This window comes from Canis aureus, chromosome 29, assembly GCF_053574225.1.
Source record: "Canis aureus isolate CA01 chromosome 29, VMU_Caureus_v.1.0, whole genome shotgun sequence".
Lineage (NCBI taxonomy): Eukaryota > Metazoa > Chordata > Mammalia > Carnivora > Canidae > Canis > Canis aureus.
In genome coordinates, this window is record NC_135639.1 from 14,491,588 (window position 1) to 14,516,831 (window position 25,244).

The window sequence follows — 25,244 nt, forward strand, 5'->3', positions numbered from 1 at the left end:
TGAATATGGTATGTACTTCCATTTATTTAGGTCTTCCTTAATTTTCTCAGCAATGCTTTTTAGTTTTCAGTATAGAGATCTTGCATATCTTTTGTTAAATTCATTAAACACCCCCTTTTTGGTTCTCTTATAAATGGAATTATATTCTTAAATTTTGTTTCCTAAAATTTTGCTGATAGTTTACAAAAGTGCAATTGATTATTTTATATGAAATTTTATATCCTTTGACTTTGATAAATACACTTATTGATTCTAGTAGTTGTTTTGTAAATTCTTTAGGATTTTCCAAGTCATCTGCAAATAGAAATGTCTTCCTTTCCAATCTTTATACCTTTTATTTCTTTTCATTGCTTTATTGCAATGGCTAGGACCTCTAGTACAATATTGACTACCAGTGTTAAGAATGAATATCCTTCATTTGTTCCTGACTTGATGGGGGAAAAGTCAATATTTCACTATTAAATATAATTTTTACATGCAGGTTTTTTTTTATAGATGCCCTTTATCAGATTAAGAAGGTTCTTTACTATTAGATTGCTCAACATTTTTTTTATTATGGAAGGTGTGCTGAAATTGGTTGAATGCTTTTTCTTTGTCCATTTAAAAATAATCATATGTTTTTCTTCCTGTCTGTTTATATGGTAAATTGCATTAATTTTTAAATGTTAAACCAGCCTTGCATTTGGGGATAAACCGAAGCTGGTTTTGGTACATTGTCCTTTTAACATATTGCTAAATACTATCTACTGAACATTTTGACTCTTAAGAAATATTGTTCTGTAATTTTCTTTTTTTTGTCTTTATCAGGTTCTGCTATTTGGGTAATACTGGCCTCACATATCAAGTTGGAGAAAGGGTCATGAGAATATGTTATGTAAATGAGAATCAAAAACAAAAAGCACACTGACCTGTGACCTAGACATCAATTCATAGTTTTTTTTTTTTTTTTTTTTTTCCTCTCTGAATGTTCCAGGTGTGCATTCTGGAATTTGTCACAGCCTCTGAAATAATGGTAGAGATGGTACACTGGCAGGGTTATATATCAAGGAAAACAGAATCAGCCGAAAGTGAGTTTGAGTCACAGCAGTTACTAAATGAAGTAAACTTTAAGCGTTGGTTTGGACATAAAATGATTCAGTCTATTCCCACTTTGTAGAGAGCTTTTCCTTTGAAATACTGCTTTTTTGATAATAGTAAGAAAAAATAGTAGTTTATATAATTTTAACAACTTTAAAAAGGAAGCTGACATTATTATAATAAAGCAGGCATACACTGGACCATTTTTTCCTTTTTGTTTTCTTAAGATAAATTAACATACAGAGCTGTATAAATTTGAAGTGTATGGTGTACTGACTTATGTATATTGCGAATTGATGATCCCAAGTGTAGTTAACATCTGTTACCTTGTATAGGAATACACACAAAAAAAGAAGAGAAATGTCTCTGTGTGTGATGAGAACTTTTAGGATTTACTTTCTTAGCGATTTTCAAATATAACGTAGAACATTGGTTAACTATAGTTATCATGCTGACATTTCCCATTACTTGTTTATCTTATAAATGGAAGTTTGTACCATTTGACTATCTTCATTCAGTTCATCTTCTCCTGCCTTTGGTAACTACAAAGCTGGTTTTTTTTTGTTTTGTTTTGTTTTGTTTTGTTGGTGTTGTGTTTTTGTTTGTTAGTTGCCACATAAAAGTGAGATCATACTGTATTTGTCTTTCTCGGTCTGACTTACTTTACTTCACAGGGCAGGATTTCCTTTTTTATAGCTGAATAGTATTCCATTGTGTGTATCTACACCACGTTTTCTTTACCCATTCATCTATTGACAAATACTTATGTTGTTTCCATGTCTTAGGTATTATAAATAACGTTGCAGTGAAAATAGGGGTTCAGATACCTCATCGCCATAATGATTTTGTTTCCTTCAGATGCCTAGAAGTAGAGTTGCTGTATAAAATGATAGTTTTATTTTTAATTTTTCAAGGAAATACCACACTGTCTTTCAAGGTTGTGCCAATTTACAGTCCTGCCTACAGTGCCCAGGGTTCCTTTTTATTTACATCTTCACCAGAATTTGTTATTTCTTGTCTTGATATTAGCCATTCTAACAGTTGTGCAGTGATACCTCATTGTGTTTTTGATACCCATTTCCTTAATGATTAGTGACATTGAGCAACTCTTCAAGTACCTGTTGGCCATTGGAATATCTTCTTTGGGAAAATGTCTATTTAGGTTCTTTGCTCATTTTTAAATGGAATTATGATGATGATGATGATGCTACTGAAGTGTAAGAGTTATTTATATATTTTGGATATTAACCACTTATAAAATATATGATTTGCAAATATTTTCACTCATTTCATAGGCTGCCTTTCATGGTATTATCGGTTTCCTTTGCTTTGCAGAAGCTTTTTAGTTTGATGTCATCCCATTTGTTTATTTTTGATGATGTTGCTTGTGTCATATCCAGAAATTCATTGCCAAGACCCACGTCAAGGAGCTTCTCTCTAGGCCTATTTTTTTAAAAACTTATGTGTTACAAAAAAACAAAAAAACAAAAAAAAAAAAAACCTTATGTGTTACACAGACTGCTTTAAGAGAGAAATAGGGCAGCCTGGGTGGCTCAGTGGTTTAGCGCCGCCTTCAGCCCAGGGCCTGATCCTGGAGCCCCGGGATCGAGTCCCATGTCAGGCTCCCTGTATGGAGCCTGCTTCTCCCTCTGCCTGTGTCTCTGCCTTTCTCTCTCTCTGTGTCTCTCATGAATAAATAAATGAAATCTTTTTTTGAAAAAAAGGAGAGAAATAAATTTTCTGGACCTTATGTGTTTTTATTATTTTTGTTATAATTTTGACACTTATGAACATGGAACTATAAACTTTTATTTTGTAATTTTACACAACTATAAAAAAACACGCACAAATTAAACATGAACAGAAGTTTGAAAACAATGAAGTGCACATTAATTTAATGTAAGGACTAATACTATTTTTCTGAAGCTAAATTGGTGCTTACAGTTGGAATATACTCCTGTTTCAGTAGAAGTTGTTTTGAGTTGAGCAGGCCTATGTTACTGGGTATCATGTGATAACTTGATTCTTCTGCCATTTGAATGCCATTTGCATTCAAACTTCCTTTCATATATCATTGGTTACCTCATTTAACTATTAAGTGCACCTCTGCACCTCTATTCTTTTCTTCTTAGATAGAGATTGTAAAGCACCATTCAATACCAGAACAAGTGTAAATGTAGGCAGTAAAACTATGTCCCAATATGTAGCCTGCAGGGCCTAATCCAGATGATCCAGAATTTGGTCATTAAATTATTGTAGATTGTCATTAGAAATGCATAGTTTGTAAATTTCATATGGACCTCTAGACCTTCAAGAATATAAATCACTATTTGCTGATGGGCCCAACAACACATTAAAAGTCTCAAAAGAAGAAAAGACCAGATGTGTTACCAAGGCCTCTAGGCCCTGGCGATCCTGTCAGAGCACACAGTGAATATTTCATTTCTTGAGTCCTGAGGAGCATGAGTGTGACACAGAGGAGCCAGTGAGAAGCTGGTCTGGGAAGGTCACAATGGAGAAAATGCACCAGGTGTGCTTGTTAAACCAGCAGGGATATATGTGCAGCCGCTGGCTTCTTGTACTGCTCACTGAGGAAGGGCCGAATGTCTTGTTTATTGCCTTTCACATTAAATTGTTAGATTCAGATGTCATCGCAGAAACATGAACCTGAGGCATAATGGTATTGCTCGTGGTGCCAGGGTATAATTTTGTGATTTCAGACTTTTGCATACTGGGCTTTCTTAAAGCAAGACACATCATCAGTAAAACAGAAAGTCTTTTTTCTTTCCCTGAAATGTAAGACTTGCTTTAGGTGCTCTTTACTTATTTACATTTTTTTGGAAAAAATTTTAGTGAGAACATTTAACATGAGATTTACCCTCTTAATGGATTTTTAAGTGTACAATACAGTACTGCTAACTCTAGGCATGATATTGTACAGCAGATTTCTAGGACTTACTCATCTTGCATAACTAAAGCTTGATGCACCTTGAACAGCAACTCCCCACGTCCCCCTCCTCCAGCCATTAGCATTCTACTGTCTGTTTCTCTGACCTTGAATTTTTTAGAAACCTCATGTAATTGGAATCATATAGTGGTTGTCCTCCTGTGACTGGTTTATTTCACTTAGTATAATGTCCTCAAGGTTTATCCCTATTGTCACACCTAGGGCAGGATTTCCTTCTTTGTTTAAGGTTGAATAATACCCATGTGCCCTTCGGATGTACACTAAATGACTACCCTGACTTTTGGACCCACCCAGCCCACTTGGACGTTCTCCTCTATTATTGGTTCTCTAGCATCTTGTAATTTCCCAACTGCCTTCATGGCCCCCACCAACTGGGGCACAAAGAGAATGCAAGGGGGTTCCAGAACCCAAGCACAGGCTGAGGGCTGAGCAGGAACTTAGTGGCAGGGTAGGGGGAGGACAAATGCTACAATTGAGTGGTGTTATCTGCTGCCTCTTTGCTGTGTCTAGAGAGTCACTGCTACACTTAATGATAGTTTTCCAAGGATCACCTTATAACCTGGCCCTAGAAGCTTTTTCCATCACTTCCCTCCCTGTGAAAACACCTGTATTGTGAGGTCAAGCCACATTTACCTTTTCTTTTCATCTTTTAACTTTGTGCATTGGGCCTGGCCCTGCCAATCCACTTGGCTGCTGCAGTGGGCCCTGCCTCCCCTATGCTCTCAGTGCACACACAGTGAGCCACACAGTGAGCAGCTTGGCAGTGGACAGCCCTGTTTTCTCTGAGCATGAGCACAGAGAGCTTGGGTAGAAGGCAACATATGTTTTGTGAGATTCCTGAGGCCTATGGTTTGTAAGCCCATTGAAATTCTATCCAGAATCCTAGCTGAATTTTTCTAGTTTGCAGCCTCAATACGCATAGATTCCACATTTTGTATGTGGCAAGTTAAGTGGTAATTGAGGTTTGCAAATTTTCATGTAATTTATTCTGGTTTTCTTCCAATGGCCTGTGAGCTAGAACTTAAATACAGCTTCGTTGTAGTTGCTTCTTCCTGTTTAGAGAGCTGGCATAATATTTTGTCTTCTGGGCTCAAATAACCATGTAATTACTCTGTAATCATATAGTAATTAGCATGTACTATATGCATTTATTACATAATTATATTCCTGGAGGATTGCATGGCAATTATACTTACATTCAGCATATCATTTTATATACTATATAATGAACAAGTATATAATTTGTTGCTTTTTTTCTTTTATCCTAATTTCAGTGTACCAACCAGGAGCTGGAAACTTACTCTCCTGTTGCCTTGTTTATATATAATCGGGCAGGTGCCTGAGCTCCTTCTGCTCCTTTGGCTTCACTCGGTACCGCCTAATTATTCATCTAAAGGAGCGCTAGGGGCTTGTGGGCTGCCCCGGGCTCCTAGCCTTTGCACTCCTTATACTTTCTTCCTTGTCGTGAGCTCATTACCTATTAGCTTCAAAACCCAGAGTTGATCAGAGCTCCCAGCATCGCCCGGGAAACTGCTGGACCTCAGTTAGAACAGAAGGATGTGAGCGGCCGAGCCCCCCACACCGTGCTCACGCCTGCCTTTCTCTCCTTTGCAGTGGAGCACATTCCCAAAGGGAACAACTGCCTGGACGCCGCCAAGGCCTGTAACCTCGATGACACCTGCAAGAAGTACAGGTCCGCCTACATCACCCCGTGCACCACCAGCATGTCCAACGAGGTCTGCAACCGGCGCAAGTGCCACAAGGCCCTGCGGCAGTTTTTCGACAAGGTTCCGGCCAAGCACAGCTATGGGATGCTCTTCTGCTCCTGCCGGGACATCGCGTGCACTGAGCGGAGGCGGCAGACCATTGTGCCCGTGTGCTCCTACGAGGAGAGGGAGAAGCCCAACTGCCTGAATTTGCAGGACTCCTGCAAGACGAATTACATCTGCAGGTAAGCGGGCACCGGCAGCTGGGTGATTAATGAGCTGGCAAGGAGAACCTTTGCGGCTGCTTCAGTGGCCGAGCTCCTGTTTTCTGAGTTTCTATGGGGTGGGTGGGAGTGAGGAGGCTGAGGGGAGGGCGGGCGGTGGAGTGGATGGGCCAGAAACTGACCTCTGCATTTGGCACAGGGTTCTTCCCAAGCTGCTGAGGCTTTTGTGCTGGGGAAGGTTCCCGTCTTTAACCTGGGGAATACTTTGAGAGGTGCTTGGTAAGCAAGCACAGAAGGTCACCTGAGGCCAGGTGAGCTTGAAGACTGGTGCCCACTCAGCAAGCTCTGAATTGGTGCTGGGAATCTCAGGGGGTTAATTCAGTCAGGCGGGGCGTGGTGGTGGTGCTGCAGATGGGAGGCTCTTGACTGTCAAGATCTAAATTCTGGGAGAGACCAGTGAGAGAAACTGAGCTGTGTCCAGCCCTGAAGTGAACTTCCAGAATGCCTGGATCTGTTCGGGGCCATTCAGTCATCCATGTGGCTAAGGAAAAGTGGGCAACCTCCTGTTCAGCCATGCTTCTGGATCTCAGGCCCCAGCAGAAACCCTGCTAAGCCTGGCCCTTTTGTTGAAAACAGTGGAGTCCGTTGCCCTTTTGGCAATGGAATTTTTTTGGAATTTTTTTTTGGAATTTATTTTAATTTTGAAGGAATCCATGAACACATTCTCTGTATTAAAAAAAAAAAAAAGGCAGAGAACTAGGTAGCTGTCCCCTTCACTCTGCTTCCACTTGCCCCCAACTGTCACTATCAGTAATTTGATGTGTATCCTTCTAAAACATGGGGTTGAATTCAGTTGCTGATGGGAGCAAGCAGATTCTGATAAGCAGACACCCAAGTCTTCGCAGCCTCGGGCAGTGAGAGTGCTGCGTTCAGACTCGCAGGTTGGATCACTGGCTAGAGGTTCAGATGGGGCATTATTTTGACAACATGTGTACTTTGTCCCCAGGATAGAGTCAGGAGCCTTCAAATGCTGTGTCTGAAAAAGTCCTATGTGCTCAACAAATGTTCACAGGTGGACCAGTAGATGAGGGTGTGACTGTATACTTGTTTGCTTATAGGCTTCCCATGTCTAAAGAGCAGAGAGCAAGGGAGGGAAGTGTCATCCGTTGGAGATTCTGGAGACCTGAGTTTCTGGTCAGTTGAAGTTTTACTTGGATAGAATAGCATCCCATTCTTTCCTTAAACTAGTCCTAATAGTGACCAAAGAAAATGAAAAGTCTTCATTATCTGTAGAACCCTCTCATGCTGAAGATTTTTCTGGAAGTAATATGCCACCACTTTTTTTTTAAGTTTTTGGCAGGTGACTTGCTATATGAGAAAGAATGTAGGTAACCATTTGTGCCCTGGGAGGAGTCAGGTGTTCCTGTGATGCCTCTCCTCCAAGGATTCTCTCTTTCCTAGACCTCTATTCCGTTGAGACCATCTTAGCTATGGGCTAGAAGCAGGGCCAGCTTGCTAGAAGGGAGGCAGGTCCTCCACCCTGCCATAACCTGGGGAAACCAATCAGCCAGGGAATAAAAGAACCCCCTGCTGGAGAGAATGTGGCTGAGGAGCAGGACACAGGGAAGAAGCATAGGAGTGGGTTGGGAGGGAGCAGAGATTCTGAACAGCCCTCCTGTGAAGACCCCTGGATCTGAAACTCAACTTCCTGGTGCCCCCTCATCTTTGAGCAGAAGATATCCCTCTTCTAGGAGCAGGACTGAGTTTTTAGGATCTTTGTTGGCTTAAAGCCAGACAGATACAGCTCCTCCTTATCTTTTCGGTAGATGTTATCCTGTTCACTGATGGGTCCAAGCCAGGCAGTCTCAAGACAGTAAGCTGTATGGGGAGGGAATGGAGCAGTGACGGGGATGGGGGAGGTGGGAGAGGTGACGGAGCCTTTTCCTTCTCTCCTCATGATGCACCTCTTGCACATGAGCTCCAGAGGAGGGTCTGCAACAGCTCCTATCCAGGCTGAAAGCCTGCTGTGAGCAGTTCATCTGCATTACTTGGCCTACTCTTCTCAAAATAGAGAACTCTTGGTGCACCTGGGTGGCTCAGTTGGTTCATTATCCAACTCTTGACTTCAGCTCAGGTCATGATCCCAGGGTTGTGGGATCAAGCCCCATGTTGGGCTCTGTGCTCACCCCAGAGTCCATTGGGGAATCTCTCTCTCCCTCTGTCCCTCCCCATGCTAAATAAATAAATAAATAAATAAATAAATAAATAAATAAATAAATAAATAAATAAATAAAATCTATAGAGAATCCTTGGAGGATTGGTGTGAATTAGCTCTATGTCAGATTGCTTTTTTGCTGAGCTGTAGCGAGAAATAGCTGGGAATTTGGGAACTTAGGGCATTCTGGAAGAGATAGCAGAAGGAATGTGCAAATGACAGGGTGACTTGGGTGCTCTTTGGGGCTCAGACTGACCTGCTAGGAAGGATCTGGGAGTTATTTATGTTGAGACAGTCTCAGCAGCAGAGAATGGCCTCAGCGGATGGGGCAGAAATGTACTCGGGGAGCAGCAGGACAGTCCTGCCTGATGATGACTATACCTGGTCACACCAAGGTGGGGAGGTAGTGACCACAGCTGCCATGCAGCAGAGTGGAGGCACACGTGACTGCAAGGCCATCCGGAAATCCAGATCCGAGACCACCCTGGGGCCCTACCGAGTGAAATTTGTCTCAGCAAGATTGATGGGTTTTATACCCTGCCTTGAGTCTCCCCTGGAAAAGGGAATCGGCGCCTTCCCCACTGGTACCCATCAGTAAGTGATTTAGCCTGTGATTTCTTTCCAGGGCCTGGACTTATTACTCATGATCACCTCCTCCCTGTCAGATGTGGTAAATGTAATTTAAGCTGCTGGGTAGGCTAGAGGTGTTTTCTTTCATCAGACTTTATTAATATCGTCTTTAATTTTATGCCTTTTATTCCATCCCTCCTCCATCCCTCCCGGGGAGGCCCTTGTGGCGCCGACTGCCCAGAGCAGCAGCTGGTACTTGCCAGAGCTGGGGCTTCTGCAGGTTTTGATGTTCCAGGCGCTCCGACGCTTACCCACCTAGAGACCAGAGGCATCCCAGATAGGATGACTTAAGGCCTAATTTGAGTGTCCCGAAAGGGAAGGGACTGCAGGAGGAAACGGTGCTTCCTAAAAACAGTTTTCTTCGAAAGCTCACACTTTCAAATGCTCCGCTTGCATCTGCGCATCAGCAACCATCAAAGAGCTGCCCCATCTCATTAAAACTCCCCTGTACTTGATAGTTTCCCACTGGCAGCACACGGGTTCCTCCTGCCAGGGGCCAGAGCTGCTTCTTTTTTTTTTTTTTTTTTTTTTTTTTTTTTTTTGCCAGAGCTGCTTCTGCACAAAGTCTGTCTTGTGTCTTCAAACAGAGGAGATGCAACTTTAGCCTTCCTTTTTGACTTTCTTTTCTTTTTTCCTTTCCCTTTTAAAGAAGCCAACTGGTTCCTTTCCTCTTGGGGTGGTTGGGGCCTCCAAGCTTGTCTACAGAAAAGCAAACGCAGAGGTATTATGAGGAGGATGTGATGAAATTTAAAAGACACACATTCTTCCCCTGAAGCATGGTATCTCCCTTGCCAATTGTCCCTCTGGTTGCTTTCCTTAGTGCCTGGAAGGATGTCGGGGCTGGGTTTGGCCATAAAGGAGACATATTCATTTATTCCTGTAAGTTGTTAGAGATGCATAATTTAAATCTCCGCCTTACCTCCTTTCCCCCAAACTCTGGTAGTTCAAAATAAACTCAGCACTTGAGCCCTGGCTCAGGGTGCTCAAATATGTTCATATCTCCTTTATGTTTCTAATTTACAAGGATACTTCAACTCTATTACCAAGAGATCTAGCATCTTCTTCTGGAGCATGCCCCCTTCTGTTCTCTTCTAAGAATGACAGAGCTCTACTCCAAAACCCTTTCTGCTTCCAATGCCAGGCAAAGGGGAACATGAGGCTACTGACCAGCTCCCCGACCTGTAGCTTTAGGTACTGAGTCATGGTGTCGCCGTTGAGAACAACCCAGAGGATACTTGGTTTGGTGGCTGTGTCCTTGGCCGTTCTGCACAAGCCACGGAGGTGCTGCATCCTTGGGTGCCGGAGTAACTTCGTTCATACTCAGTATGTAGGTGCTGTTTCCCAAAGCAGGACATGCTGCCCTGGGGGTGGGGCCCTGAGAGGTTCCAGCCAGAGCCAACCCACCAACTAAGACTTTTCCTTTATTGGCAGTACATTCGGAAGTGAATGTTGCAATGTTGCATTTCCTTCCTGCCTTCTTTCTTTCTTTTAAAGAATTTTTATTGTGGTAAGGAGCACTTGTCATGACATCTACCCTCTGAACAAACCTTTGACGGAATGATCCAGTATTGTCGTCTGTAGGCACAGTGTTGTACCGCAGATCTCTAGAACTCATTTAACTTCTATGACTGAAATTTATATACACTGATTAGCAGCTCCCTGCTTCCCCTCCCCCATTTCTCAGCAACCATAATTCTGTTCTTTGCTTCCATGAGCTCAATGATTTTAGATACCTCGTGTAAGTGAGATCATGCAGTATTTGTCCTTCTGTGACTAGCTTACTTCCCAGCATAAATTCCTGGGTTCATCCATGTTGTCTTATATTGTGGAAGTTCTTTCTTTTTAAGGTGAAACAGTGCTTGGTCAGGGATAGCTCATTCCTTCTAGAAAGATTCTGATAATGCTGAACCTTAAAAGAGAAAGGTATCAGGGCCTCTGTTCCCTCTGTCCCTGAGACTTTCTTGGGGCCCTGCTGGAAATACACTTGCTCGTCCTGCTGCCTTGGCTCTGTGTCCCCATGGTTTCCAGGGATGATGATTTTGTTTAGGTCACCCTAAACGGATGGCCCTCCCTTTCCCCCAGGGACTGGAGATGCTACAGTTGTGTCCTGGAGACCTGGTTTTTGTTTTGTTTAGTTTTATTTGCTTTTAGCAGAATGAGGAAGGTCTCTCTGATACTGCTCCAGAAGAACAGCATAAGTAATTTTCAAAATACTGCCCTTGCCAGCACCACTCTCCACCCTAGGGCTGACTCTGTTATACTTTGACGAAATGTGTTGTTGTTAATTTATTAACTGGGCAGTTGGGAAACACATCACAACACCAGGCGGCAGATTTCTGCTCCAGTAACTTACATGGTTTGACAGTGTTAGCACACCTCTAAAAGGTGAGGAGCATCTCCTTTGCCTGGAATCAGATCCCCTTTGCACAGTACACTGTGGCTCTTAGGAGTTCAAGGACATCCTCCACGGCTTGGGCTGCACTCCTGAGTTGAAAACTGGGTTCTATATTACTATATCTGGGCTTGTCTTGACATGCGGCAAACACAGGAGAAAGTGGCTCAGAGGATAATTAATGCCTAAAACTAGATGGGTAGATTAATTTGGCACTTAGTTTTATTTTACGCTGATTCATTCACAAATGGAAATCAGCAATTAGACAATGCAAACTTTTGAACCATGGAAAGAAAGGTTCGGGAATATGAGAAAATACAAGTAAAACATTTTCCAGTTGATTTGAGCAGTTTTTATTTCAAATGATTACATGGGTGTCTTTCGCAATGTATCTAGAGTGCCTAAGAGCTAGGTTGTTCACGTGTCCCACCTGCAAGAACGGCCTGTACCCTGGAAGCCCCCTGGACTGGAGGGGGGAGCTCCTGGGTGCACGCAACAGATTCATCAGGGTCCTGAGGGAAGAGCAGGGCCGTCCTCCGACATCTGCTGCTGCCTTTGACTCCAGCAGACGGGAGGAGCATGCTTCTTGCTGGGTCTTCTGGGCTCCCACCCCCAGCCTGTGCACTGAGGACATGGGCAGCACCAGCGAGGCGGTGTCAGAGCTCACCGTTGTCCTGCCTCGCGGGGTAACCCAAGCCGTGAATCAGGCAGGAGCCCGCTACAACTTGCTCTGTCTTGTCACCTCATATCTCTTTCCTTATCTGTCCTTTGGCAGAGGCGGGTGTGGAGCTATTTGTCTGCTGCTGCTGCTGGAGCCTGTCGCTAAAAAATGCCTGTCTAGATTTACACCACATTCTGTCTCTCTCCAGCCCGCCCTTTCCCTGCACCTGCCCAAAGCTCCGAGTCTCTGCCTCACCTTCTTCGCCCTTTCCTTCACCTGCCCACCTCCTCGCCAGTGTCACTTTTGCCATTCTTGGTCCTGGGTCAGAAAGAATCAGAGGCTCCTCTCTTTATATTTGCACATTCTGTCAGTTCCTAGATCCACATGGACAGATGGAGTCTTGGCACCGGAACTGTGATTTACCGTCTTCGAGTATGAAGGTGGGTGGAAGATGGATGGAATTGACTCTGCCCAGGAAGTCTAAAGAGAGAGCCCCATATTTCCTTGGGGGGTGAGGCGTCAGAGTGGAGGTCTCAGGAACCAAGGGCCTTGGTGGGTGAAAAGCAGGGAGAGTCAAGCAGAAGGAAGGCACTGGATTTGGGGAGGATGCAGTGGTGAGGGTGGAAGGTCAGGACCTGGAGACTCTGCTGGAGGGAGAAAGATCAGTGTGATATAAAGACAAGAGGTTGGGAGTCTCTAGTGCCATGAAGTATTGACTTTATCCCTTAAAGCTTTATGAAGGAAGAAAGACACGACCAGCTGGGCCTTAGAGGATCCCACCTGGCAGTGTGGAGGGATCAGCTTGGGAAGAGTCCAGGAGACAGTTGGGAGGTTCTTACGATGGACCAGGATGAGAGGTGACCAGGAGCAGAGGATGATGGTTGGGAGACTTGAGGCACCATGGAAGGAAGGACTTGAGGGTTTACCGGGTGCCTGGCGTAGACAGAGGCTAATTTGGGTCTCTCCAGCCTGGTGAGCAAGCTAATGATGGTGTTAGTAGCCAGAATGGAGAACAGGAGAAAGAGGGAAGGACCTGTCTCTTGGGCTGGAGGTGGGGGAAGAGGACCATGAATTGTTTGGGTCATGATGTATTTGAGGGTTATGTTCTTTGGGACTCTTTTGCTCCATGAGAGGCACATAGTTTAAGAACCTAGGGCAGAAGAGGGGTTTTGTGTTAACTCATAGGACTGGGGAGGCAGGGTAATTGAACATGACCAAGACAGAGGGCACAGTGTCACTGGAGCTACACTGTCACCTCACTGCTCCCTCTGCTTGCTTCTGTCTCCTATTTCTCAGTGAATGCTGCCACCACAGCTGCATGCACATATCCTGTCACCTCATAATCAAAGATAGAAAAACTCTTCTCCACTATAACCCATCAGAAAAATCCTGGGTAAGAAACTTGATTGGCCTTGGTTGTGGCATGTGCCCATCCCTAGATGAACCACTGAGGCCAAAGGGAATGTGTACTTTGGCCCAGTCAAAGCCAGGGTTGTCAGTCTACTACCAGAGTCAGGGAATGAGGGCCAGGCTCAGAAAAACAAGATGGGGTTAGCAGTGCATGAGGATGTCCGTGTTCTGCATGGTGATGGAAGGCTTGGACAGAGAGGCACTCAGAGGTAAAGGCACAGTCCTTTCAGTGGCCCCAGTACCCTACACAAACCGTCTTTCTGCCCTTACCTATCTGGCCTCTTCTCCAGCCATCCTGCCTTGGCTGCTTCAGCCACACTGGTCCCCCCCTTGCTGTTCCTTGAATGCACCAGGCATGTACTCACCACCCTGACTCTGGCTTTTTTTTGGCTCTAGCTCTTCCTTCCACTAGACCCACTCTTTCCCCAGATGCTCCTAGACAAACTCCCACATTTCCAAGTCTCCTTAAATCTTATTTGAATAAGGCTCATACTGGCCCCCTGTTTAATGCCGTATGTCCCTGCACATTCCCAATCCCCTTAACTTCCTCTCATTCTTTTTCAAAGTACTGATCATCTTCTGTCACACTGTGCAATTTACATACTTGGTTTGATTATTGTGTGCCTCATTTCTTCAGTGAAATATAAGTTCCACAGTTAAGATATATCCATGATACATCCTAAACTGTCCCTGGGCCAACTGTGCCCAGGACAATATCCTGTGCTTACTAAATATTTGCTGGATGAGTAAATGAATGAAGACATTTAAAATATGAATGGATCTTGGAGAATGAGCTACGGGTAGATTTTAGAATCATCAACTTAGAGGTTGTTGAAGATACAGGATTTATTACCCGGGGAAAGTGGGTGAGAAGAGAAATAGGCTAAAGACTGAATCTTGAGAACACCAGATTTATGGTAAACATGTCTAAAGAGGCCTTATAGAGGTAGGAAGTTAGAGAGTAGGAAAACCAAAGACCTCCACAAAGCTAAGGGAGAATAGAATTTTAGGGAGGAAGGTGTGGTGAGCATAGGTATTAGTCACTCAGAGGGAAAAGGAGTAGGACTCAGAGTGACATGGTTTTAGCATATAGGAAATCTGTCCAGCCACATAATCATCCACCAATCCGTTGATCCATGTATGTATCTACTCACCTGTTTATTCATCACCTGCCTTTCCATCCATCCATCTGTCCATCTGTCTGTCCATCTATCCCATCTATCTACCCATCCATCTACTCCATCTGTCCATCCATCCATCCATTCACTCACCTACTTATCCATCCATCCATCCATCCATCCATTTATGCATCTACACATCCATCCATCTACCATCTACCTGTAGATGTCTCTGCATGTGTCTACCCATCTGTGTGTCCATCCATCCATCCATCTACCCACCCACTCATCTGTGCATCTATCCATCCATCCATCCATCCATCCATCCATCCATCCATCCATCCGGCTGGCCTGCAGTTATTGTGCCAGGAATAAAGACCCAGCTTCTTATCTATAGTGCAGAGAGGAAGGCAGGCACACATATAGTCATTACAGCCTAGTATGGTAGTCTGTGGTCAGGAAGGTACACAGTGCTATGGGAGAACAGAGATGAGAACAGCTAGCTCAGCATGATGGGTCAGCCTGGCTTCCTGGAGAAGCTGCCATCTGAGCTAGGCTGGAAGGATGAGCAGAGAGAGAGAGAAGCTTTGTAGTCATGGGACAGAGGTAGGGGGCCTGTGGGTGTGAGGAAGCCCTGGGATGTAAACAACAACCTGTTCACTAGGCTTTGATGCTAAGCATTATTGGGCACACCACACAAGCATGGTCTCTAATTACCCCCTGCTGCCCTGCAAGGGGATAGCCAAAGGAGTGATGAGCCCAGGGACTGCCCAGCTCCTACATGGAGGGGGTGGGGGTCAACCATGTCTTTATAACTCTGAAACCTGGTTTCTGTCATTTTTTTCCCCAAATGATTGTCTTTCATGACAAGAATACAATGTTCTCACACTGTTCAGCCTTACTGTCTTTAGTTCCAGACAGGCAGAATGATAATCCCGGCCAGCCTCTGAATCCAGACGTACTTTATGGCTCAGTAACTAAGACAGCACCAGTTTTTTTTTTTTTTTTTTGAATAGCACCAGTTTTAAAGACCGTTTTCACAGACAGGACATAATGTCCATCAGGGCCTCTTAGCATCATTTAAAAAAAAATCTACTCAGGTAATACATACTCATTAAGTTCTTACTTTATCTAATTTCCTTTAGAGCACTCATTGCTTATTACAGAGTGGTTTCTCTGTGACAGCTTACTGATTACAAGAGTCATTTCTACAAATAAGAAAAAATCCTCTTGCACCACACCAGTTTATTCTGTTTATCATTATTATTAACTCAGTCATTCACTTGGGGCACGTTTACTGAGCACAGTCTATTTGATCATAACGATTCTAGACATTTAAGTCACGTACCCATCACCCAGCAGCTCCCGCTTACCTGGTTGGACTCCATAACTCCCTGCTGAACTGTCAGGGGAGTTCAGAGTCCTCAACCTTCACCTACCCCAAGGCAGCAGAATTCAGGGACCTGGCTGTGTATCTCATGGGAGATGAATTCTTTCCTGTCACAGAGTGACAACGAGCTCTAAATAATCCAGTTATGTCACCAAGTTGGGGTCATCCAGGTGCTTGTCTTCCTACCTTCTCCTTGCCCTATGGCCATGACATTAATCATAGGAAAACCTCCATTTTGTGAATTGCATCTTGACTGCAGCACGGGTAAAAGGTGTGATAGATGAGAGAGTCATCCCCAGAAGTGCTGAATTGAGGACCATGGGGGGCCCTAGGATGGCGGACCACCTTGTCTGAGACTGTTGGCAGCTGAGAGAAACCCCAGCTGATCCCCTCTGCTCCTCTGTGCAGCATATTCCTCTTCAGAGGGGACCCTTCCACTCTGCCCACCAGCTCTGTCACATGCTAAGACCCCTGAAGTTCACGGGGAAGCAAACTGGTTTCCGCCTCAAGCCTACCTAAACCCAACCATGTAGATCTTATGATTTCTTTTTAACTCCAAAGGAAGGCGTTGTTTCCAATCATACAGCTCCTTTTACATATGAGTTTTATGCATTGGGCAAAGAATGGGAAAGGGGGGACCTCAGTATACCTGGGGGAATGCCCTCTCATCCAGACCAATAGCTTTTGGGGACCAGTGGCATCCCATGCTGACCAGCATGCTGTCCCCATAAGCTGAGGCTGTTACCTCTCTGTCCTTGCCCTCCACAGGAGACAAGATTTTTTTTAGTCAGTCACAGTTTGCAGTTGACAGAAGTACCTATAGCCCATGACCCACAGCAGTCTCGTTTTTGTGTGAGGAAATCTGCTCCCTCAATTACGGGGTGGCTGTTGTAGGATTCATGCTGTGGTCTCACAGCCAGGTTTGGAGTCCTCCACGCAGAAGACCCCAGACCTCCCGCTTGGGCACTATCCTAAGTTAGATATCCCACATTTACATTTCTGTGCAGTATTTCCAATTCAGTGAATGGGCAATTGCTCTGTAATTTCTAAAAGCAATTAATTATGCAGAAGATTTTGCATCCAAGAAAAACAAGAGTTTAAAAGAACCATCAGTGTGGAAAACACACCAGGCTGGCGTTGGGACTTTTTTCCTCCTTCTCTAGTGGTTGTCAGTGTTGGTGGTGGTCAGAGTGAGGTGGACTGGGGAGGGCATCCTGGTTTTGTTGGTTCTTGGAAGTGGGTGAGTGGAGGCCTCAGTCTGGCGTCTGTAAAGGACGGGGGTGATTCCATCGTCACAGGGCAGCTCTAAGGACTAAAGGAGATATCTACGCAAATGCATCAGCTCGGTGCCTGCCACCTAACTCTGCAAACACTCAGTAACTATGTCCCATGCTCTTTCCGGAAGTTGTAATCATAGAGGACGAAAAAAGCTGAAGTCCCAAATGTAGCATACCCCTCCCCCAATAGCAGGCAGAGACCTTTAAAGTAGGCTTGGTGGGTGGAGGGGGTAGATTCGTACTGCTTTACACTTCTGTGCACCCACAGCATTAAGCAGCGTGTGGAAATGTCAACGCCGTGATGTGAGATGATGTTGCTAAGCTTTACACATCACCATCTTTCCAGTGTTACCCCGCTAGGGGAAAGTGAGGGGCAGAGGCGGGGGTAGGCAAAGTCCAGAGGTGTTTGGAGCATGTGTCATCTCAAGAACATTCCTGTCCAGAATAGACAATTATTGACATACAAAGATAACACAGTGAGACACGAACGGAGGTGGCCACGAGATTGTTGGGCCCGAAGCGCTGGATTCACTATTGTTGAAACTGAATAGGCAGTGGGGGGACCGCTGGCAGCCTCTAGGGGGGCACGTGCGGCTTCAGTGACCCCGAGTTCCCGTGAATAAAGGGTTCTTAGAGGTGCATGGGTCTGAGTCAGTGATGTGAGGGATCCAGCAAAGGGCAGGGATTGACTCAGTATCATTGAGACTGATCCCTCCTGGCCTCTGGGCGGTTCTGTGCTGTGAATCATCCTGCCAGCCCATTAGGAAGCCAGCCACAACCGGGGGCAGCGTGGCTCGTGGTGCAGGACTCAGGAACCCAGAATCTGCAGAGACAGAGACATCATGACAGGCCTGTGTGGATGATGGTGACAATGATGAGGATGATGACGAGGAGAGCAGCATTTGTGTGACATTTACTGTGCACCAGGCACCGTGCCGAGTGCTGTCACCGCAACCCCTGAAGCGGGGCTGTCACTATCCCCTGCCCTGTTTCCGGGATGAGGAGGTCGCCCGGGGGAGCTGCTGGAACGAGAGCCCAGAGGGCCCGGTCGGCAACAGAGCCCAGGTTCTGTGCACCTGCTTCTGGTGCTAAGTGTGCACCTCTTGCAAACCACCCCCATAAATTTCCTAAGACGCTCAGCGTGTGTGGAGTTGGACACCTGAGGTGACTCTGTTTCCGTGATTTATCCCTTTGAAAACAAAAATTTTAAACAAGAGACCTTTGGATCTCGTCAAGAGAGGGCTTAAGTGCCTCTCACCAAACATATTTCACTTCTCGTGAAAATGGTGGTTTTCAGACTTTTTGGTTTCAAGACTCCTTTACACTCTTAAACTTACTGAGAATCCCAAGGGGGTTTGTGTGTGTGTGGGATAAATCTATCGACGCTATATATATATATATAGAGAGAGAGAGAGAGACAGAGAGAGAGAGAGAGAGAATCAAAGCTGAAGAAAGGTTTGCATATTTAGTACTTCATTTAAAAATGACACCAAGAAGCCCATTACATTACTGTAAATAACATTTTTATTAAAAGTTACTGCATTTATAAAACAAAAAAAATGTAGGGAGAAGTATGGCACTGTTGTATACTTCGCTAATCTAGTAGTGTCTGCCTGCAAGACACCTGGAGTCTTATATCTCCATCCCCCATCGTGTGGCTTCTGGAAAAGCAGGGTCCTCTTGTGAGAACATAGGAGACATAAATAAAAATAGTATGGATAGGAAAACAGCTTTGACCCCAGGGACCCTAAAAGGCTCTCTGAGATTGCCAGGGTCCCTGGGCCTCTCTTTGACAGCTGCTGCAATAGGAGGAGCAGAAGAGTGTTGGGCTGGAACACGTGTGTGTGCACAAACGTTCCCACAGCATCCTTAAACTAAGACATTCTGAGTGTGTGACCGCCCTGTACCCAACCTGTTCAGCATCAGCAGGTCAGAATGGTGAGGTTGGGGCTGGAGGGTTGGGTGGGGGGGTGGGGCTGAGGGTGAGCCCAGTGCCAGAGCCCTTCCAGGGGAAATGATACTGGTACCTACAGAACTGCTGATTCCCATCAGCCATCACTCTGGGGCCGTGTGGCAGGCTGGCATGCCCGGCCCAGCTTGGTCTCTTGCTCCAAGAGATGCCCTCCTGACGGGCAGCACCTTCGCAGACAGCCCTTCCTTCTCTGTTCTGGCATGCCGAAGAGTTCAGTGTCACGTTCTGCTCAGTCAGGGAGGACTCTAGGCTGATGTGCTAAATCCGCCTGTGTCTAGAAGACTCAGTGGCACTTTTCTCTTAGGTCGGAGCTCTTGTCACAGGTAAGCCTCTGCTCCTTGGAATGCTGGGTGGGGTGACACACCTCGATGTGAGCCATCTCAGGTGATCATTTGCCATGATGAGAGCTAAAGGATTTTAATGACAGGAAACCTCTTAGAGTTACAAATGGCAGGAATCCGGAAGTTTGAGGGTTTTTTTAATGAGCACTCAGCAGTTGAAATTCCTACTGGAGAGCTTGGCTGGCTCCATCTGACAGCTTTGAACTTCTTAGAACGGAGGTCTGGGGAGAGAGAAAGCCCTCTCTCCAAGAATATTCACTCCAGCAAAGGATCTTGACGCTGTCCTGCTAGAAAAGCTTTTTCTGGAAATAGACAAAAGCAGATGGGAAATACCTCTTCCACACTCCAGGTTCAAAAATTCAAGTTAAAGCATTTAGCTAAAAATAAGGTATATGGCTTGAGAAAATGTGCTTTTTGCCTTGCTTCCTGGTTGGTCGTTGGTTCATTCACTGGCTCAGCAGGACCGGAGTGCCAGGTGCTTGGAGGGACCCAGAAGGCCAGAGAACAGAGTGAATGTGACCAGCAGAGGGAAGAGAGTTGGACTCAGGGACTTCTCCCAGGTACCATTGCTCTATAGCAGCATTTCTCTAATGTCAGTCGGCACTGGGATCAGTTTCTGATTCATGAGGCCTGGGGGTGGGGCTTGGTCATTTGCATTTCTAGAGCATTCCTCTTGGTGCTGCTGGAGTCTACACTTGACCAGAGAGCTGCGAGATTGTTGACCAAATGACATTGGCTGATGGGTTTACCCTGCTCTCAGAGGGGTCTGCAAAGCTGGGAATGACAAGGAGCAGACAGCCAGACTGGACCTGTGGGGCACTGAGAAGGGGACGTGGGAGAGGATGGCATGTTGTGGCTGGGGCGAGGGCTGCCAGTGCCATGGTGGTAGTAGCAGGACAGGGAGAACACTTCAAAGTTTCTGTGCTGCACTCATGTCTGGCTCTAACTGGAAGGCTGTGGGGATGGGCTGTGAAAGGTTCTGATACCCACCTGGGTGCTAGTGCCTCAGAAACCAAGGATACTGAGAAATGCCTACCATGTATCTAGTAAATTACTACCTGAGCAGCCCCCCTGCAAAGGGAGACTTGCCTCCATTGGAGGAGTCATAGATGGTGTGTTGTCCGTAGGCCCGAGCTTGGCCAGAGATTAGAATTCCTTGGCTGAGTTTTGCTTGAAAAATACAAAGTAAAACAGAGAAGGTTTCAAGGCAAACCTTTGAAAAGAAATCCTTCCAAAATGACCTTTGGATCAATCTTTGACCTGAACTATTCAAATGAGGAAAGCTGACATACATGGACGCCTCTGTGGTTGTCAGGAGGGAATGTGAATGGGCAGCACCTATAGTGATGACTCGTAATGCGGGTTACTCAAACACAACACATGTTTGAGATTCAGAAGTGCTATGATTGCATGGGCCAAGGTCTCTTTGAGCCACCAAGTGCAGTACTGTGGTCTCACCCCTAGTGCTGTCTCACCCCTAACTCACTGCTGATCATAAGAGAGGGAAAGTGGTGGATATAGGTGATGGGAGGCCAGATACCATATCCCAGAGGAACCGTATCTGTCTTTGACCCTATCTCACCACAGCCATCACCTCACACACGATGTCTTGCATTGAAGGCGTGTAGTGACTGTGGTCATTGGAAGGTTGGTGCCTTGTGGAAGGCAGGCGCGGTCTGTGCCAGGCATTGTGCTGGCTGGGGCTGGACCACAAAGTTGAAGATGAGCACTCTGGGCACCAGGCACCTGGATGCTGATGCACCCAGATGCTGATGCACCCTTAGGAGTCACCCTGAAAAACTCAGGCCTTGCGAGCATCACCAGGCTGAGAGAAAGCAGAAAGGGTGTTTCCTGGGTGTTTTTTGGGTGTACAGGTGCCACCAAGTACTGCCTGTCCAGCAGATTCTGTTCCAACCCACATGGGAGAGTGTCCTCTTGAGGGAGCTAGGCTAAGTGTTCCTTGTCCACAGGGGGCAGGTGTGCTGGCCTCAGGTGGCTTCAGAACCCAGGAAAAGTCCTGTTTCCATGCATGGTCTGGCCCTCCCTGGCTGAGGATCCTGATAATCCACTTAATTCCTCTATACCTGCCCTGTCGTGAGAAGGAGGAGAGACACCTGCCCCATTACCTGCATCACAGGCCTGTGATGGGAGAGAAGGAGCCAGCACTGCAAGCACCTTTAGTGTATAACAGTAACATTCACATCCAGCCCTATTCTGTGCCCAGGCCCCGGGTTCCAGGCCTCCATCCTCCCCACAGCCCCATGGAAGAGGTCCTGTCAGCGTATCTGCCTTTTATACAGAGGGAGATGCAAAAATGAAACACAGCAGCAGAGGTAGCAGTCTGACTTCAGGGCTCCTGTCCTTTTCCCACGGTGCCCCCACACCCACAAGCTCCGAGAAGGGTCCACACACATGTCTGCTCTTCCATCAAGGCATCCAAAGAGATGGTCCCAGCCAGGCCAGCTCCTGCCAGGTGCCTCCCTGTCTCCAGCCTCAGGAGTGTTACCTGCAGTCAGGAGAGGGCTGGTTGGGGAGGCTGCTGACTTCTCCCTGCAGGCCTGGGAAGCCCCACTTTTTGTTCCCCTCACTTCTTGACTTCGGCTGCATCCTCTGGGGAGACTGTATACACAGGGGCGGGGAGCGGTGCTCAGCGAGGGAAATCTGGGGCCAAGGGACTTCTTCACATAGCTGTGTCATGGGATTGCATTCAGCCTTACTGAACAGTAACAACAGATACTATGTTTTAATGTTTTTAGACTGCAAGCACTATTAAACAAAAAGAATGCCCACTCCTCCTGTCATTACACTTTATTGGACCTAGTAAATATTACTTACATCCACTTAAATCAGATTTCAGCCTCTCAAGCACACAATTCACATCATAATGGCAGCAAAAGTCCAAGAACTAAAATTTAAAAGTTGAATATTCATTCTCCTATCAGTGTTGTGAGGGTGAGGATGAACTGGAGAACCTGTGGTTTTCTTTTGAAAGTTTGGCTCTCTTACCAGCTCCATGACTTTGGCTGGATATTGACCTTTCTGGACCTCGGTGTCCTCCACTGTAAAGTAAGGCCGACCCGGGCGGTTGGGCTGTTATGTGTTCAGTGACACAGGCTGGCGAAGCATCTCACACAGTGACTGGCTCTGAGTAAATGCAGTTGTTGTTAGTACCGTGCTGGAGAAGTTAGATGTGGGCTGAGGCTTCTCCTCTCCTGTTCTGCACTGAAACCAGAACACCAAGATGTCCATGATGAATATCAGTCTCTAGGTGATCAGAGCCATAGTGTGCGGCACTTGGGTTCATTCATTTATTCATTCATTCCCGTATTCATTCAGGACGTATTTACCAAATATCTACTCTATGTGAGACACAGGCCTAAGGGCTCAGCTTCTCATGGTGGAGGTGGTGAGACTATTAACAAAGTGAGGAAGTGTAGGAGAGATGTGGGCAGGAAGGCCTAAGTGAGCGCCCTCCTTGGGGCTCAGAGCCAGTAGGCAGAGCTTGGCTGGAGGCCCCCCAGGAGACCTTGGGAGCATTGAGAGTAGAGCACAAAAAGCCTTAAGCTCCCCTGGTTGGGCAGAAGTGTTGTTTTATTTTATTTTAAATGTATTTATTTGTGTTAGACAGAGAGAGAGAGAGAGAGAGAGAGAGAGGCAGAGACACAGGAGGAGGGAGAAGCAGGCTCCATGCCGGGAGCCTGACATGGGACTCGATCCCAGGTCTCCAGGATCAGGCCCTGGGCCAAAGGCAGGCGCTAAACCGCTGAGCCACCTGGGGATCCCAGAAGTGTTGTTGTATTTATTTTTTATTTTTTATTTATTTATTTTTTTAGAAGTGTTGTTTTAAACTGGGCTGAGAGCTTTAGAGAAAAATATAGAAAATGGGGCCGGGACTGTGGGGGCAGAGCACACTGCTGACAAGAGGATATTCAATGTGAGAATGGATAACCAAGGAGAGTTGTGGATATTCTGAAAAAAGGGGAATTATCTGATAGCAGTGGAATAAGTGATTTATTCTTTTGACGTATAACACCACAGTTCCCTGTCTCCTGAGCATTGGCCCATCCAGGGAAGAAGATATTAGGGACTAGTTGTTTGCTGAGCTCAAAGTCTCTGTTGACCTTAAAACAACTTGCCTAGAAGAGAAACGACCTAGTGTATATTTACTATTGAACATAATTTTCCTTAGGAAGTCTGCAACCCTATTAAAGATTAATAGGAAATCTTATTTTCATATGTTTCTGCTTAAAGTCTGTTTGTGCAAGTGTAGGCTGTTAGCCATTCAGACATCTGTTTACGTTCTTTCCCCACCCCCTCTCCGGGCAAGCAGAAGCTAGGCTCCTTTAATGTGTGGAAGGTAAATTAACATTCTGCTGAGCAGAGCTTGAAGCTTGGGGCTCAGGTACCACAGAGGTATTTAGCGCTTGTCCTTTGGGGGTAAGGGCAAAGGGAGGAATTTTGCAAATTATTAAAGTCAAGAGAACCTGTGTAATTTCAATTTCTCATCTTCTGGGAATCCCCAAAGAAGCAAGGTTTGACTGAATTGACTGAAGGAGGCCAGGCAGCATTTGGGATAATTTCTAGAATTTACCTGTGTTTCTCTGAAGTAATTAGAGTTTAGTTTCTCTAGCTACAAACATCATGATGCAACACTTCTTTCTGAAGGGACAGACAGCGGCCCCTCCTTAAATTGCTACAGGCTTGATGCTAGCCGGCTCAGCAGAGGGCCACATATGGGGACCACATGTAGTGACCTGTGGAATTGCCTTGACTTGTTTCTGGGAGTGTGATTCCATTGGCCTATAAAACACATTTATCTGCTAGAAGATGTGAAGGACTCCAAGACATTGCTCTTTGGTCATAATGGTAGGATTAAGCCTGATGTTAATCATGAGGGTATTGAGCACATATAGACCTTGGACAGATGGATTAGTGATCTCAAGACAAAGCATTTCATACACCAAATTATTAGCAGAAGAGTTCTAAGAAAGGTATCAGTTTGACTGTCTCTACCCTAAGGCTTCATAGAGGTCTCAGGATCAGAGAGGACCTCCAGGGCTGGTCCAGAGCAAAACAGAAGACACAGGGCTGACGAGTCCTGTCATCTAGGAATCTGGAGGTCATACACAGGTGCTAGGTGCCTGGCACACTGGTCCTCCAGGAGCACTTTGAAGGACTTACTAGCATCCAACTAGAGTAAATCAAGCTTCAGAGATGCTAAGGTGCTTGCCCCAAATCCCATGTTTTAGCAAGTGGCTGAATTGCAATTGAAATCCTGGTCCATTTTTAAATTCTACGTTCAAAACCTCTACTGTATGCTGATTTTTAGTAGTGTTTGAGTTTTCTTTTGCTGTTGTGGTAGATGACTGCAAACATGGTGGCTTTAACACAAATTTATACTCTTATATTTCCAGAATGACCAGAAGTCATACACAGATCTCATGGGGCTGAAATCTAAGCACCCGCAGGACTGAGTTCCTTTTGGAGGCTCTAGGGGTGAATCCATGTCCTTGACTTTTGGCCCACACACATTTCTTGGTTCCTGGTCCCTGCCCCCACATAATCAGCAAAACCTGATTCAGTCTTTTGCACGTGGCATCTGATCCTCTCATCTGCCTTCTTCCTGTTTTAAAGATCCTGTGATTACATTGAGCCCACCTGCATGATCCAGGACGCTCTGCTCGCCTCAAGATCTAAGACTATAATCTCACATTCAAAGTCCTTTTCACCATGTCAGGTAACATAGTCCACAGCTCCAGAGCTGATGAGGGTAGAGTGTAGACATCTTATTCTGCCAACTGTAGTGTTTCTGCTGAGCTACGTTTGTAATTTTTGCTAGATCATGAATCGTAGAACTAGTTTA

The 25,244-nt window shown here is 45.6% G+C and overlaps 1 protein-coding gene across 4 annotated transcripts in view; it reads left to right on the forward strand.

The window, feature by feature from the left end:
• The window catches only part of GFRA1 (GDNF family receptor alpha 1), a 202,932-nt gene that overhangs the window by 134,560 nt on the left and 43,128 nt on the right, over positions 1–25,244 (forward strand). For all 4 annotated transcript variants that reach the window (XM_077877512.1, XM_077877510.1, XM_077877513.1 and 1 more), the window contains one exon: positions 5,660–5,996. In XM_077877512.1, the coding sequence (XP_077733638.1) occupies positions 5,660–5,996 (337 nt within the window). The remainder of the gene's footprint in view (positions 1–5,659; positions 5,997–25,244) is intronic.